This window comes from Gavialis gangeticus, unplaced genomic scaffold (genome assembly GCF_001723915.1).
Source record: "Gavialis gangeticus isolate Ggan-Ray unplaced genomic scaffold, GavGan_comp1, whole genome shotgun sequence".
NCBI lineage: Eukaryota > Metazoa > Chordata > Crocodylia > Gavialidae > Gavialis > Gavialis gangeticus.
In genome coordinates this window covers 50,777,316-50,795,594 of record NW_017729027.1, presented here as the reverse complement: position 1 = coordinate 50,795,594, position 18,279 = coordinate 50,777,316, and the positions used below count along the sequence as shown (strand labels likewise).

Genomic DNA, 18,279 nt, shown 5'->3' with positions numbered 1-18,279 from the left:
GCGCTGTGATTCTGGGGAGGACTCAGGAGTTGGCGTGTGTGGAGGTTGCTCTATGGCTGAGTCATTGTCACACAGGAGTTTAATCAGTTCCTCCTTCTTTAGCCCTTTCTTCACGTGAAGGCCTCTCTCTTTTGCCAGCTCTTTTAGTTCAGGCACGGTCATTTGGACGTACTGGTCCGCTATCCTGGCTATCTACACTATCCAGTCAACCTGATGCCAAATTAGAAATTGTTTGCTCAAGGGATTTCAGTGACTCTATTACTCTTCCCAAATTATGCCTGTAACACGGCAGGGTTATTCGGATCCCACCTCTCCCACCACATGCGGTGGGTGCAGAGATCCCACCTCACGTGGTGGAAACAGTGGAGGGATACGAATACCCAGCTGTGTTCCTGAGGTGGGATCTCTGTACCCGCCACAAGGGGCAAAAACTAAAATTTGCCAATTTTAGTCCCAAGTCAGTCCACACACAGTGTTATTGCACTGTAATTTCTGCACATGTAGATGCTGCTGTAAAAACCACTTACTGTGAAGTAACTTACAGTACGTCTCTGTGCAGCAAAAACACATGTAGACATGCCTACTGAGTAGTCAACTACACTACTGCACAGTAAAGTATTTTGTGTATCTGTACCCCTTGTGTACAGATTATTGAACAACATTCTAGTGCTTTCACTCCCCAGCCTAGCCTCTTTGGAATAGAGCCATAATTTGTTATGTGGTTTTCTTTCTAATGAAGAAAAAAATACTTTAGCTTGCTGGAGAAAACTGATTCTTGAGGGATTTTTTATTAGATCCTTGTTTCAATGTTTGAAAAATGCTTCCTCTAGTCACATTAATGAACTGCTTTGTGTAATGGTCTCCACTGCCTTACACAAAAGCAGATGAGGAGTTGGCATATAACTCAGTAGATGCAGAAACACATCCATCTTCATCTGCCCCTGCTTAAGCTTGTATTAAGTTTGAAAAATCTAATGGATAGAGGTATATTGCTGTGCTGAAGTTAGCGATATTTTTCACAATTTAGCAAATATTTGATGTAATACCATTTGTTATTAAAGGGCATCTCCAAAATTGCTTAATTAATTATAGATCCTATTAACTATGTACCTATTAGTTCTAAAGAAATGTCAGTTAATTGCCCTCAAAATCCTTAAAACTTTGTGCGAAAGTAACATGCAGGTTATAAACACTCATTCTGAGCTCTGTCCCTAACAGGTTCTATTAGGACAGTGAGCTGTCTTTTTATGATAGTCTGAAAATGCATCATGCTCTGACTTCACAGGCGAGGTGGCATACTTTTTTCACATGTCCTATCAGAGAAAAATGTTACATAACAATGAGGACTATGGACACTTTTGATATTAATGGATAGATTCAATATGGCATCTATTAGGAAATTCTTATGGGGGTCTACCTAAGAAGATTGCTGTTTTGCTGTATTTAAAACATGGCTTCATAGCTTTTGACAAGAATCTCCAGACAACAAGTTGAGAGACCTTCAAGAAAATGAGAAAAAATTACAACCTACTTTTAGCTAACATTAAAGGGAATAATGTCAGTGTCATTCATTTGGATTCATAAATTCAATAATGAAGAATAGAAGTGAGAAGTACCAAGATGTCATGGCTTAGAGGAAATTAGTTTAATTAAGACAAGAATTAAAAAATTAGGATGATTCTCCAAAAGTTATTTGCATTATGTAAACTGCCTGACACTCTCTCTTCACATTCTCTAATGGGTCTGCTTCCTACTCAGAAGCCTCAAGTTGTCAGTGGTAACTACGACAATGAGTCTAAACTTGCTGCCTCCCTGTAACCATTATCATAGTCTTCCTAACCTTGGTTTAGTATGTGATTCCTTAACCAGACTCATATTTTCCACTGTGTTTTATAAGCACAGGGTTGGAGAAGGCCATATACCCTCCTCTCTATTAAACACTGCTACAAGAAAAGCCTCAGGGAAATCCAGCTGACATACATCAGGGGTTCCCAAACTGTGGCATATACCCCTGAGAGTATGCAGGACATCTAAGGGCGTGGGGAAAATTGTGTAATGGCAGATTTAATTTTCATTATATAAATTGGCTTTTATGCTGTTAAAAATAAAATGTATGTTGGTAGGAGTACATGGGCTGCTGATAAATCTAGATGTGGTACACAATAAGAAAAACTTTGGGAACCTCTGATGTAGATGATCTCCTTCCTACACACTAGTAAAGTTTCTAGGAGGCTTCTGGTGCCACTGCTTTTAATTGAACCAGTTCAGGCATTTGAACAATCCATGGTAATACATTTCTTAGATCATAATAGATTTTCATTATGAAAATCCATATGAAATTCATTATGAGAATAATAATTACTTAAGGTAATTAGTGACAGTCATGACCTAGTAGAGATCATAGAATCATAGAAAATTAGGGCTGGAAAGGATCTCAGGAGGTCATCTAGTCCAAACCCCTGCTCAAAGCAGGACCAGCCCCAACTAGATCATCCCAGCCAAGGCTTTGTTTAGCCATATCTTTAAAACCTCCAAGGATGGACATTCAACAACCTCGCTGGATAACCTGTTCCAGGGCTTTGCTACCATCCTAGTGAGAAAGTTCTACCTGATATCTAACCTAAACTTCCCTTGCTGCAACTTGAGACCATTGCTGCTTGTTGTCATCTGCCATCACTGAGAACAGTTTAGCTCTATCCTATTTTGAACCCACCTTCAGGTAGTTGACAGCTGCTATTAATACCCTGTTCCCTCAGCCTCTCCTCAGAAGGCATGTGACCCAGCCCCCGAATCATTTTTGTTGTTTGCTGCTAGACTCTCTCCAATTTGTCCACATTTTTTTTGCAGTGGTGGGCTCCAAACTGGACATGGTACTCCAGATGCAGCCTCACCGGCTGAATAGAGGGGAATAATCACTTCCCTTGACCTACTGGCAACACTCCTACCAATGCAGCCCAGTATGCTGTTAGCCTTCTTGGCAACAAGGCCACACTGCTGGCTCATATTCAGCTTATTATTGGCCACTGTAACCCCCAAGTCCTTTTCCACAGAGCTGCTGAGCAGCCAGTCAGCCACAAGCCTGTATCAGTGCATAGGATTGCTCCGTCCTACATGCAAGACTTTGCAATTGTCCTTGAACCACATAAGACTTTGTTTGGGCCAATCCTCCAATTTATCTAGGTCACTCTGAGTCTTAGCCTGACCCTCCAGTGTATCTACTACTCCCCCTAGCTTGGTGTCATCTGCAACCTTGCTGAGGGTACACTCTATGCCATCTTCCAGGTTGTTGATGAAGATATTAAACAAAACTAGTCCCAAGACTGACCCCTGGGGCATTCCACTTGATACCAGCTGCCAAGTAGACATCAAGCCACTAATTACTACCCTCTGACCCTGATGCTCCTGCCAGTTTTCTATCCACCTTACTGTTTATTCATCCACCAATACTTCCTTAGCTTGCCTGCAAGAATGTAGAAGACTGTATCAAAAGGCTTGCTAGAAACAGAATATACCACATCCACTAGTTTCCCCACTTCCACAGAGCCAGTCATCCCCCTCAGACTGGCTTTCCAGGGGATCCTGCACATGAGTTCCCTGAGCAAGTCAAAGTCTGCTTTTCTGAAGTCCTTACTCTGCTGCTCTCCACCCTTCCTTTCCTCAGGATCCTGAACTCAAATCATCTCATGGTCACTGCTTCCCAATCTGCCATCCACTACTATATTTACCACCAATTCTTCCTTGCTTGTGAGCAGGTCAAGAGGAGTATGGGCCCTAGTTGGCTGCTCCAGCACTTGCACCAGGAAGCTGCCTCCAACACTCTCCAAAAACCTCCTGGACTGCCTGTGCACTGCTGTATTGCCCTCTCAGCAGATGTCAGGGTGACTGAAGTCCCCACGCAAACCAGGACCTGTGATCAGGAAACTTCCATTACCTGTTTGAAGAAAGCCTCATCCATCACTTCTTACTGGTTTGGTGGTCTATAGCAGACATGACATCACCCTTGTTTGTCTCTCCTCTGACGCTAACTCAGAGATTTTCAAGAGGCTTATCTCCAGTTTCATACTGGAGCTTTGAGCAATCATACGGCTCTTTTACATGAAGTGCAACTCCTCCTCCTCTTCTCTCTTGCCTATCCTTCCTGAACAATTTGCACCCATCTATGACAGAGCTCCAGTCATGCAAACTATCCCACCCAGTCTGTGTTATTCCAATAATGGCATATTTCTGTGACTGTGAAAGGACTTTCAATTATTTGTGCTTGTTTCTCAGGCTTTGTTCATTTGCCTACAGGCACCTAAGGTAATTAGCCTATTGCCCTGGTTGGTCAAGAAAAATGAGAACATTCTCTCATCTACCCTGTTGCCCCATCCTGCTTGCTCTTCCTCCACATCACCCACTTCCCCACTTACCACAGGTCTTTTGTCTCCACCCCCTTGCCAGACCTATTTTAAAGCTCTCCTCACTAAGTTAGTGAGCCTATCAGCTAGTAAAAGAAGGGGATCACAGAAGAGGAGCCAGAAGGACTATGCAGGAAACTGGTGTGGTAGGGTGAAGCAACCAGACTTCTCTTCCTCCTCTGTGCTCCTAAATAGGTTTGACGGGTCCCATTTGGTCTGGTTTAAGGAATGGTAGAAGAACAAGTCAGTTCATATATTACGAAAGTGCTCTAGCTCTAACAATGAATTTGTTCTTTACATTTAAAGACACGTGCCATATTTGCTTCTTTTAATTTAAAACACAATACAATTTTTTTAATGATAGCTAGGTTTTCCCAGGTACATTAAACTGTTTTTCAAATGTTCATATTTTTTTACAAAGCATGATTGTTCTTTTTAGTCACTGCTTTTTAAAATGCCTCCAAGAAAGGCTTTATGGTGTATTTGGAATACACATCCCTTATGCATACTCCCTGTCAGTAGTCTATTCAGCACACAGGTTATTAATTTACTTCAGTTTCCTCCATGTTTTAGAGCAACTAAGCATAAGGGAGATGACTAATCACTGCAGTTACAAGGGCTGTCCATGTCCATGACAATCAACAGGAATCTTTCCACTGACTTCAATGGAAATGTAAAAAGATACAGTGAATGAAGACAATGGATCCGATTAGCAGCTGCACCTTGGAAAATTGGTTATGTCAATGGAAAGTGAATGTGCGCATAAGTAAGCTACCATTCTGACTTAACAGGAATTAGCACCAGCCCTACGTGTAATGGAATAAGAATTTCACTAGGTAAAGGACAACCATCGTGGAAAAGAATCAATTGGCCTGAATATTTTTGAAGCTGCCTTGAGAAGCCACAGCATTCACAGGACTGTTTTTTGGTTGAGTGTCATAATCTGGGTATCCTTACTAGATTTTTGTTGTTCTGAAAAGACACAATTTGTTTTTTTAAAAGGTACTTAGTGGGTGTGTGTATACCTGCAATTAATGCAATAAATAAACTCCAGCACATATTGCATCAGAGTTTATTGCTCCCAGGCACCATGTTTATATGTGCACCTGGGGCAGCAGCATATTGAGTCAGGTTGGAGCAGCCCCAGGGGATCAGCCTATCAGCCTGTGGCTCAACATGCTGCGGCTCCAGTGCAGGGCTAACTGGCAGGCAGCCCCAACACTGAAACACCCTCATGCCTCAACCAGCCCTGTCATCATCTACACATGCTTCGTGGCACACTAAATAACACTGGCATAGGCTAGTACTTGTGTTGACAACTACTAACCTATAGTGGTGTTTATTAGTTTATGATAGCCTGATAGAGTCATATGTGTAGATACTAAGACTTTATTGCACCCGGTGTTATTTTCTATGCAAGGAAGAAAATCTCCTCTGGTTTATGCGCTGTATTTAATTTGCTACTTAACAGTGTAATGGAAAGGTCTTACTAGTAAGTCAGACAAGGATTCATAATCCTCTTTTTTTGCAAGCTTATTTTCTCTTTCAACCAGAAGATAACAAGATTTGGAGTCCAACTTTTCCCCATTTGCTCAAAAGTTATGACCCATTTTATGTACATTTCTGCAAACCACGGAAGATCATTTTGGTGAAATAATTAAAGCATGATTTTTCACAATTTCAAGTTAGCCAATGGAAATAATCACGCATTCACAGAGTAAAGTTAAGTTCCTTGAACTTATCTGATTGACAGTTTAAAAAACAGAATTATTTCTGACTATTTGCCTTCTTTTCTCACTGGCATTTAAAACCTTAAAGCACAAAAACACTGCCTATATTTTTTCTTGCCCATTAATATTCCTGTATTTGTACTAAATGATGTAGACATATCATGTACACCTCACTATAACCCCTTCCCTCTGTACATCTGACTTTCTCTGTCATTTAATAATTATGTTGAACACAATTCAATAATTTTATGCTGTGTTATTTCTGATAATCTTTTAAATCCCTTTCATGTTCTATTACAATAGTGTCCACATATTTGTTGTACAACTTACCCTACTTTACATTTTTTACCTGTTTGCCTGGTAGCATTTCTGAGCAAATGCAGTTAAAATCATACCTTCATTGGAAAACAGGGATTTTGGTTTTCACATGTCAGTTGGCAATCCACTCCTCTTAGGAAGGTAGCTCTGCTTGTGCTCTGAGGTGTAAATGCAATATCATGATCTATGTATTGTCCCCACAGCATAAGAATATCAGAATATAGGTTGTCATCGGTAACAGCCTCATTAGATACATGAATAATTTTTCTTGTCACTTCACGGACCTAAAATAAAAGAACTATTTACCTGGAATGCCAAATAATATTTACCTCTCACAAAATGATAAAACACCAAAAAACCCCCACCAAACCCCTTCACAAAATGACCACAAACCTCACAAAACCCCCAAATCTGAAAAAGTGATAAAAGCTATAACCAAATAATCAACCCATCTCTGATAACCTACTTTTCATAGTCTTTTATAATGGAGACTTTTAGAATGTCTAAATGCTTGCATTCTCCTTACACTTTTTTCTAGTCTTTTAGCAGTGGTACAATGGTAGGAGAGCAGTCTGAAACTGGCACTGTCTTCCAGGAGTGTGCAAAGCTTTGGTCCCTGATTTGATTCAAAGAAGATTTGGCCCAATTCAGTGGCTGAATCATTGAATCTGAATCAAATTGGGAGACTCATTAAAAGCTCCAAATTTATTTGAAGCATCCAAATCGATTCAGAAAAGACTCAGAAAAGACTCAGCATTTCGGAAGGCGGTCTTGCGGGGAAACAGAAACTGAGAAGAGGGGAAGGGGGAAGAAACTGTTCTGATATTGACATCTGCAGCTAGCCAGTAAGTGTGAGCTTTCCCTGAGTTCCCGTCCAATCACAGTGCTCTAGGGGAGGTATGTAGAAACAGCATATAAGGATCTGTGTGAAGTTTTTCTCTGCCTTTTGTGAGCTGCTTGTCTGGAAGCAACAGCGTGTCAAAGGTACTTGCTGCTACTTGTGGCTGGCTTGCTAGTCAGTCTCTTGCTAGTCTCTCTTCTTGGAAAGGATTGGATACACCTTACTAATTACCCTTGCCTAGAATCCCTCTACTTATTCCTATCCAAACCTTTCCTTTCAATTTATTCTTCCCCCAAAATCCTCTTATTCTTGTTATTTTTTTCCCCCAACACTTTTTAAAATGAAAGCTGTGTTTTCCCTGGCAGTGTCATCCATCACTGTGCAGGAAAGCACATATAATACACACACACACATATATTAAACACATAAAAGTTATATTACACACACATACATTAAACAGATAGAAGATATATTACAGATAGAAGATATATTACACACACATACAAGATATATTAAACACGTACAAGATATATTACATACACACACATTTTCCATCACAGCAAACATTATGAAGCATACTGGAAAGGCGGGTGCCAGGTCTTCTGGCAGGGGAGGTAGAGGGGCTAGAGGGGGTAAGGGTAGATCTGCGAGTCCCCATCCCCCCCAAACATAGATGCACCCTCTTTCCTGGCAGCAATGAGTCTTCTGCAGCCAGTGGAAGCAAGGAGGTGGGAGCAGTACCTGTCCCTGCACCACCTCCACTAACACCAAAAATAGCCACCAGCACGACTGTCTCCTCCACCCCAAATCCGGTGCGATCCTCCGAGTCCCAGAGGAGGAGCTGGATCTGGAACCAGGGGACCTGAGTGTCCTGGTACCTGGGGAGTCAGATGTCAGGCAGATTATAATGTAACATAAATCTAATATCTATATTGAGTCCATGAGTTGTTATATCCAGTAGATTTATGAAGTGAAGTTTTTAGGCTTGTCTACAAAAGGTGTTTTGTAAATTCCCTTTGAGGATTATGACTGAGAGATTGGAGAGAGAGTGGTTTTCTTGTCAGAAATGTTCCCCCACGGGTAACTGGGTGTTCTTATCTTTTGTAGATGTCTGGTGTGCATTCATTCTGGTGCAGAGTTGTTGTTTGGTCTCTTCTATGTATTTTCCATCAGGGAATTTGGTGCACTGAATGAGATATATAATGTAGCTGGAGGTGCAGCTGTAAGATCCAGGAATGGTGATGGCTCTATTATGGGGTGTAGTAATTGTTGGGGTCCTGGAGATATGTTGTCAGGTTTTGCATTTGTTGTCATGGCATGATCTGGATCCATTCAGTGTGTTTTCAGCTGTAGGCAGTTGGCTTCTGGTGATGAGGTTAGTGAGGTTTGGTGCTTGTTTGAATTTACAAAACACTTTTCACAGACAAGCCTATGAACTTCACTTCGTCAACTTCCTCGATACAAAAACTCATGGACTCAATATAGACTTTGGATTTATGACACATGATAACCTGCCTGACATCTGACTCCCCAGGTATGACTCCACTTTTACCTGCTACATCTCCCTTTCCCTCTTCCCCCCGTCTCTCTCTCACCCCCTGCCACCTGAATTTACATTTTCACTGACTGGCTTTCTTGTATGCAGCCCAGCCTCTGGCTTCTTTACTATTCATTCCATCCAGGAAGAGCACAGACACACAAACTGCAAATGCTTCCTCAGCCTGATGAAAGGTTTTTAAACCCAAAAGCTTGCCAAGATATGAAAATGTCAGGGGTGGTAGCCCTACTACCAATTATTCAGTTGGTATAATAAAAGATATCACATCTACTCTAAGAACCTTGCCTGCCTATTCCTTAGACCAACATGGCTATAACCTGAAACTGAGTTAACACACACAAGTGACACAAGTTTTGATTTCAACAGATTGAGGTGCACTTTCACAGAAGCTCCTGAACCTATCTCCTTGAAACTTGGCAGGCTTCATGCCCTCAGAAGGGGCTACCACCCTTGCTGTTTTCATTCAATTCCACAAATAAATGACAAAGTTATAGGTATTTTAGTTATTCCCCATTATAGTCAATGGCCAAATCACAAAATCACACCTAACCAGTACCAAATCTTTCAAATCCAATTTGGTCGAATCAATTCAGGACAGTGATCCAAATCACCAAATTGAATCACTGTCCCCTGAATCAGCCAAATCCAAATCAAATACTGGCTGCTTCAGACAGGCCTAATGTCTTCACGTTGCTCCACAGAAGCTCTGGCTTTACATTCATTCATGGCAGAATAGCTGTTAATACTAGGTTAGACTAGAGAGAAACCCAGCACTCCACTCCATATTCTCAAGCTGCAGGAAGCACCACATACATTCATAGCATATTTTCCCTTCACTGACTGTACAGAAGCCCTTCTCTGAAAACTTCATGAGGATATATTTGGTTATATTTGAAGCATATGGACAGGTTTATTTACATGACATGGTTTGTATCTTTGTCCAGCCAAAACCATTAGATCAAAGTAGCACAAGCTATTTCTAAGTTAGCATCATTACCTTTACAGGTTCTTTCTGAAACCTAAGATACCCTTCATGCTTGAGAGCTATGCTGCTGAAAGGAAAGACAAATGCTGGGACAGGACACAGTGCAGAGACACAGATTTCAAGGCATCTGTGGATAACCTCCTCAGGTATTTTTCAGGGGTGTAGGGAACGATAAACCCAGCTGCACAATAGACAATCAGGGTGAAACTTGAACTGAACTTAAGCACTGATGATGTTTCCAAGTTCCTGCATGGAACCATTTACTTATAGGACCATTTACTTCTGTGGCCTAAGATACTCCATCACATAACTACAAGGATTTTCATAATGCTATAACTATGCACTTCAAACTGACCATGGTGTTGGCTTTGAGCTAAATACTTTCTTTTTAATATTCTTCAAAACATTATAGTAATATTTATTCCTTATTTTGACTCTGTGTATGTTCTACTAGTAAAGAGGGATACATAAAATGTTATAAGAACAAAACTGCATACATTTGTAACTGAGGAAAGCCAGCAAGGAGGGGTTTTTTTTAGGTGGTACTAATTTTAGCATGTCACATGGTATATTAAAATGAAAGCATTGTTTTAGCTTAATCTAAGGTGTAGGGAAGCTTGTTGATGTAATTTGTCAAAAATATGACAGATTTTATGCAATAGGATAAGCCTTATTTTGGTGTGCTTTGCTCTATTAACACACATTCTATGGAACCTGGAGACCTTTCCCAGGGATATCATCTAGTGTACTATTTCTCATTCATGTGTCAGTTTTTCACCTGTAAGCACCATCTTGTACTGTTTAGAGATGCATCACTTGATTTGTAACAGCAGTTGCAAGCATCTTTAATACTAAATATTGTGTCACCCCATCATTATTACCAGTAAGTATTTGAAAATGAAAGGGAAAAAGCCAGAAGAATATAAAGTGACAAGACACTGTGAGAACAACAGTAGACAATGTTTTCCCAATTAAAGTTGTAAGGGGTAAATTTGGCAATTTGAGGGAGCCTGAACCAGAAACACCAGATACAACTCACTCATATTTTGGTATGACCTTCCATCTTCCAGCAGTAGCAATCCCTCACAGTTGAGGATGAGTGTTTTCCATGATTGACTCATCTGTGTGTCCACAGATGCCTAACAAGGCCAATCTGGGATCTACAGAGGCATATGTTTCCTTGTGGGGTGGATGACTCCAGATTCCTGATTTGGTCTGCAACACACTGTTTCTACTACTCCTGCTTTTCTTTCTCCTGTTGTCATTATGAGCTTTCAAAGTACTGCGATCCTTGCAGCAGACTCTTCCTCCATTTGGGAGGTCCTGGGCAATAGTTTCCCATTATACTGTTGTTGCATTTTATTTTTTAAGAATAAAACTTACTTTGGGATCCTGCAGTCAGACATCCAGATGACATGGTCAGCCCAAAGAAGTTGATTTTTGATGATCGTTGCCTGGATGCTTGTGGTGTTTAAGAGGATGCTAATATTGGTGTGTCTGTCTTCCCACTGGATTCAATGGATCTTCTGCAGGCAGAGTTGGTGGTACTTCTCCAGTGACTTAATATGTCTCATGTATGTTGTCCATGTCTCAGCTCTGTACACTAAGGTAGAGATCACAACTGCTTGATAAACCATGATCTTGGTTTCAAATTGATGTCATGATCTTTGAATACCCATATCCTCAGGCATCCAAAGGCTGAACTTACACATTTGAGGTAATGGTGGATTTCTTCATCAATGTCAGCCGTCTGCCAAAGATGGCTTCTGAGGTACGAGAAATACTCAATGTTCTAGAGTTTCACTGTAAGACTGGATTGCAGGAGCTGGGGACTGTTCATTAAGGGCTTGTTAATGGATTACCTTAGTCTTCTGAATGTTATGTGTGAGTCTCATTTTCTTCTATACCTTGGTAAAGACATCAACTATTGCCTGAAGGTCTGCTTTTGAGTGAGCACATACTACAGCATCATCAGCATACTGAAGTTCAATGACTGGGGTTAGGGTAGCCTTGGTTTGGGGTTAGAATTGGCTGAGATTCAATAGCTTACCATCCAATTAGTAGTTTAGCTCCACATCGACTGGAAGGTTGTTGGTGTTCAGAAGTAACGTCATAGTAAGGAATACCGAGAAGAGTGTTGGAGTGATGATGAACCCTTGCTTAGCTCCCATCTTAACCTCAAAAGGATTTGTGATAGATCCATTAATGGGAACTACAGGCAACCACCGCTTAAAGCTGTTTCACTTAGTATTACTTTGCTATAATGCTCATTTTAAATTGATACCTGATTTCACTTAGCACTCAGCGAGCTTCATTATAATGCTCATAGTCACTATCTTGGGTCATTAAAAACACTTGTGGTCACCACTTTGGGTTGTCAAATGCTTTCAGTTTCACTTACTCATTTTGCTTAATGCTTGTTTTTTCAGGAACCAATTAAGAGTGATTAGTGGGGGTTGCCTGTACTGCTCATATACCATCATGAAGTGAAGAATGGTGGTGAATGTTAGTGGGCATTCATACTTCATAAGGATCTTAGAATCATAGAATCATAGAAAATTAGTGTTGAAAGGAACCTCAGGAGGTCATCTGGTCCAACCCCCTGCTCAAAGCAGGACCAGCCCCAACTAGATCATCCCAGCCAAGGCTTTGTTTAGTCATATCTTTAAAACCTCGAAGGACGGACATTCAGCAACCTCTCTGAGTAACCTGTTCCAGTGCTTTGCTACCCTCCTAGTGAGAAAGTTTTTCTCAATATCTAACCTAAACATTTCTTGCTGCAACTTGAGATGATTGCTCCTTGCTCTACTCTCTGCCACCACTGAGAACAATCTAGTTTCATCCTCTTTAGAACCACCCTTCAGGTAGTTGATGGCTGCTATTAAATCCCACCTCAATCTTCTATTCTCCAGATTAAATTAGCCAAGTTCCCTCAGCCTCTCCTCAGAAGTCATGTGCCTCAGTCCCCTAACTATTTTTGTTGCCCTCTGCTGGATTCTCCTTAACTTATCCAAATCCTTTTGGGGGGAGGGGAGGGAGCACAAAAATGGACACAGTACTCCAGATGTGGCCTCACCAGTGCTGAATAGAGGGGAAGAATCACTTTCCTTGATTTGCTGTTGATGCTTCTCCCAGTGCAGCCTAGTATGCTGTTAGCCTTCTTGGCAATAAGGGCACATTGTTGACTCATATTTATTGTATTGTCCACTGTACCCCCCAGGTCCTTTTCTGCAGAGCTTCTGCCTAGTCAGTCAGGCCCCAGTCTGTACTGGTGCATGGGATTGTTCTGTCTGTGTGCAGGACTTTGCATGAGTCCTTATTGAACTTCATGAGATTTGTTTTGGTCCAGTCTTCCAAGTTGTCTCAGTTACTCTGACTCCTAGTCCTACCCTTCATTGTATCTACTACTCCCTCCACCTTGGTGTCATCTGAAATCCTTCACAGTACTTCTCAGTTGACACAGCCAAGACTTTCATGAGGTCAAAGACCATGTAAAGAGGTTTATGTTTTCCCCAGCATTTTTTCCTGAAGCCAATCAGCAGTGAAGATTATGCTGGTTGTGCCTCTTGATGCCCTAAACCCACCTTGAGATCATGGGAGGAGCTCTTCATTAAGTGGAAGAATATGGTTCAGGAGAATTCTTGCAATGATCTTTACATGATGGACAGCAAGGCCATCCCTTTCTTATTTTCACAATTAAACCTGCCTCCTTTCTTGAAGATTGTCACAAGCATGGCATCCCTGAGGTCATCTGGGATTTTGTCATTATTCCAGATCCTTAAAATGAGGGTGTGGAGCTGTGCTATAAGCTCCTTACCCCCCTGCTTGAACATTTCAGCAGAGATTCCATCTGCTCCAAGTGCCTTCTCATCTTTTATCTGCTTGATAGCTTTTCTCATGTCATGAAGGGCTGGAGGGATTCCAAGATCATCTCTGACTGGGCATTGCAGGATGGAACTGAGAACACTCCCATCAACAGCTGAGTCTTAATTAATAAGGTCTTAAAAATGCTCCTTTCAGTGGGCCTTGATGACTCCCTTTTCCTTAATCAGGTCTCCTCCATCCTTAGGTCTCAAGCAGTTGGCCCATGAGTGCTCAGACCGTAGATGGCTTTGGTGACACTAAAGAAACTGTGCATATCTTGGATGTCAGTGACATGTTGAGTCTCCTCTGCTTTGTCTTCCCAATATCTATTATTCATGCTGCAGGTCCTCCTTTAGACCTCTGCCTTGGCTTTTTGGTGATTCAGTTCTTTTCACTTGGAGTTGGTGTCATTCTGCCAAGCACAAAAGGCCTTGGACTTACAGTATATCAACTTTTGGATCTCCCAGTCATTCTTATCAAACCAGTCTTTGTGTTTCCTGGTAGAGAATCCAAGTGTCTGTTTGGAGACACCAATTATGGTGAACTTGAAGGCACCCCAAGTGCTGCCAACATTCTCCCATTGTTGTTTATTGGAATTCACCAGTTTTGAGGCACTGGTTGAAGAGGTCTCACTTGATTGGGTCACTGAGACCTTCAATGTTGACCTTCCATTGGCATTGCTTCTGCTGCAGCTGTAATTTGGGAGCCAGTCTAAATGACATAACTGAGTGGATGAGTCAGTGATTGGTCCAGACATTGTCAGCTCCTAGCATAAGTTGAGTAATGCATACATTTTTGCAATCCCAGGCACAAACAATGAGGTAGTCAATCTAGTGCTTAGATTGTGGTTGTTGTCATGATGTCTTCGACCTGCTCATTTGATCAAGAGGGGGATGCCATTGGAGTTAACCTGTACCATTCCTTCCCTGCTAGTGGTTCCAGAGGTTCAAGTCTCTTCTGACTCTGGCATTGAAATCACCAAGCAGAGTAAGCCTGTCTCCCTCTGAACTATCAGAAAGAAGTTGGTCAAGGTTGGCATAGAATTCCTCCTTGGTTTCATTGGCAGCGTCGAGAGTCAGGGCATATGTGCTGACGACAGTGGTATATTGTCTCCCTGCCAGTTTGGGATGGAGAGCCATGAGGCACTCATTAATTTCAACAGGGGACTTATTGAGTTGGTTTATGAGTTCATTCTTAATGGCAAATCCAACTCATTGAAGTTGGTGTTCTCCTTACTTTTTACCCTTCCAGAAAGTATAGTTGCCTCTTTGTTCTTTGAGCTGCCCATCTCCCATTTGCTGGGTGTCACTCAGTGTAGTAATGTCAATGTTGTGTCACCTGAATTCTCAAGCCATGGTTTCAGTGTGGTGCTCCAGGCATTCACTATTAGGATTGTCCATGAGGGTCCTGATGTTCCAGGCCCCAAAACTGATTGTGTTTTCATTGATTTCACCTACAGTAAAGGTCAACCCACTGGACACAGTTATCCAGTTAGGAAAAAATGTAGGCAGGCTGAGTTTAGGACACCTTGTCCAGCTCCCTCCCCATGTGAGATAAGTAGAGTGGATCCTAAAGAGGGATGCTCAGTCACAGTTACAGCTGCCAAATTGCACTCCTGCCTCATTCAAGTGATAGATGACCTTGTAACTTCTGCCTTTATACCAGTTCATGACTAGGAGCTTCCAAACCTCTCAATTCTGATCCTGTTGTCACTAGCTGGACACCGAAAGGTTTGAAAAATATACTAAAGTCATTTTAATGGAGGAAGCCTATGGGTGATTTCACCTCATCACTGAAAATATAAACCTAATCCACTTGCTGTCACTGGTTGTACTAATGATGGGCTAATGGCACACCTCTGTGTGCAAGCTCAAGCTCTGTCATGAAAGAACTTGAGAAGCACTGTATGTTGCGTTGACCTATTCAGAACTGAATAGGCCTGCGCTGACCTATTCAGAACTGAACCTGAGCTATATACTTGCCTTGATTGCTGGGCCTTGTTGTGCCATATTTAAAAAAATCAGCAGCTGACTCAGGGTCAGGAGGGAAGCCATACTGATACCTTGATCACCTTGGATCAAATCCAAATCGTTCTTGTAGGTACCTCCACTAAGGTATTATGATACTTAAAATGTTGAAGTGTTGAATGAATTGCTGTGATGCACATATATTAGTTTTAATTCCCTGGACTTTGTCTTCCTTCTGAACTGTGAAATCCTGCCTAAAATTCAGGTACTAATTAAGTACCTAATAATGACCCAGATCCTTAGTCAGTCTCAAACAACTCGTTCCTCTGCACAGATTGAAAGAAAAGTAAAGGCTTCAGTGTTTAAATCACTGAAAAAATAAGTAAAACAAACCACTCTAAAAATTAACATAGATTTTGTGGCTGGATTTCACTGATATAAGATAAACTCTAGAGTGCTAGGCACAAATGAAGCCAAGTGCTGTTTCAAATGATTTGCTAATTAGTCTCCTAACCGGCGGTAGCTCAAATCCATTGTACAACATGCTGGGATTCCATCCTTTGGGCTGACTGATTCCATCTTCATAAATTGGAGGGAGCCATCTAGCAAGAGCTGTGTTTGATGCTCCCCATCTAGGGTGTTCCCTGGGAAAAAAAAAAAAGATTATAAAATATTTTTCAAGTTTAAAATATTTACTTATGTGAGTGCATTTCCCAGTAAGGGATTATTTAGTTGATGAATGACTGAAATGTCCCTGGATACAAGACTTGATGTACACCAAAGTGAACTTGGTCCAAAATAATGACTCAGTAGTTTTTAATTACTGAAATAAATACAAGTATTTTTAAGACTGGAACTAACATTTTTAATTAAGTTTACAACCTTTTGAAATCTATGGGGGCACTGTTTGTCCAAAGCCTTTACATCTGTATCATCATTCATGAATGGGGTGCATGCACATGCTCCATCCCCCAAATGCAGAGGCTGGACCTGGAAGGGAACAGCCCCTGTGCAGCACCCCCGAGGCTCCACCAAGTTGTACTGCTTGGCTACATGGTAAAACCCCCTTAACCATGACCAGCAGCCAACTGGGGCTGCCACATGCAGCGTGGGCCTCAGGAGTGGCCACAGAGGCAGGGCACCAGGCTGCTGGCAGTGGTGGCGGAGGCACCATGTAGCCACACAGCACAAGCCAGTGGAGCCCAGGAGATGCTGCACAGGGACCACTTGTAGCTGGGCCCATCCTCTGCACATGGGGGATGGAGCCTTTCCACAGGCCTCTGCACTGTCCCACCTCATCCCACTCTGCTATCCTGGCTTGCCCCATGTAGGTGCCCATGCCCTGGCCTTGGCTCCCTCCCCTGGCTTGCCCTACCCTGCCCTGCCTGATCCCTACCCCAGGCAGGAGCAGTGATGCTCCACTGAGCTTGTCCCTCCACCTCCAGCCTGCTCAGGAGGAGCTGGGCTGGACACATACAAGTGGGATGGTGCCAATCTGGACTTCAATTTCCACCAAACAGCTGGGATGCTGATGCAGCCTACAAAATCTGTTACTGCCCCAGCCAAACTGGGACATACGGTCACCCTATTCATAGGCAGTAAGTGCACTTTCCAGGTGGTACACATACATTTATAGGTCCAGGGGGACACCAAACAGGGAACAATTATTTTATTAATACTTCTTTGAACTTGAGCACACCAAAGTGGCTCAATTTGCAAGGCTATATGGGACAGTAATACACTTAATTAACTGGAATAATTCACTCTTAAAGGTTGAAGTATGCCTTAATAAAGCATTCAAATTAGTTACAGTTGATTTGTCCATATTGAAATTGCATAAAATATTGCACATAGTGTAGTACTATTTCACTCAATTAAAATAATAAAATGTTAATTTAACTGCTTAACCAGTGATTATTCTCCTAATTGCTTAGCTGCTCACCAGAATATTACTGTAGTAAAAATCCTTTAAGATGCTTTGTGTTATCTTAAACAGTGTATCAAGTCTGTTTAACAAATACTGTACACTTCGTTCTGTGATTGAAAATGCTTGCTCTGCAGGTTTCATTCAGGTGCTCTACTTGTCCTTAGTTTTAGTGCTATCCACTATTTCAAAACTGAAACCTTGAGTCTATATTACAAAATAATTGATAGTCAAACAGTAGAGATTCATAAATATATCTCAATTATATTGTCCATGTAGAATTCTCACCCAAATCAATGGAATTTTGCATTAATTCTGGCAGCTGAAATAACAGGTTTGCTTTTATACACAACCCTACAGTGTAATCACATATAAATACAAGATTCTCTGATGTGTGCACTGGATATTTTTTACTTTTGTAACATTTTTAAAGGTTTTTGGGGGGCCTTGGAAGGAACCCAAAATGCTTAAATGGAGGTTAATGCCCAGATTTTTGTTTTTCAAATTTTTTTTTTTAATGTGCCAGCCTAGTTTTGGTATCAGTATTTTCAGGAGAGAATATATGAGTGGCTGTGGTATGACTATATTAAATTTACTGGAGGATTCCTCTATGCGTTATAATTTTCTGAGATAACAGGGACATACATAGCAAAACATAGAAAGAGATACAAAGAAAGCTGTGAGAAATAGCTGCA

General features: G+C 41.5%; 1 protein-coding gene across 1 annotated transcript in view; it reads right to left on the bottom strand.

Annotated features, from left to right (window-relative positions):
* TPO (thyroid peroxidase) overlaps positions 1–18,279 on the bottom strand; it is a 164,491-nt gene that overhangs the window by 85,524 nt on the left and 60,688 nt on the right. The window contains exons 5-6 of the mRNA XM_019520639.1: positions 16,175–16,304; positions 6,523–6,729 (exon numbers count right to left, since the gene is read on the bottom strand). Coding sequence (XP_019376184.1) covers positions 6,523–6,729; positions 16,175–16,304 — 337 coding nt within the window. The remainder of the gene's footprint in view (positions 1–6,522; positions 6,730–16,174; positions 16,305–18,279) is intronic.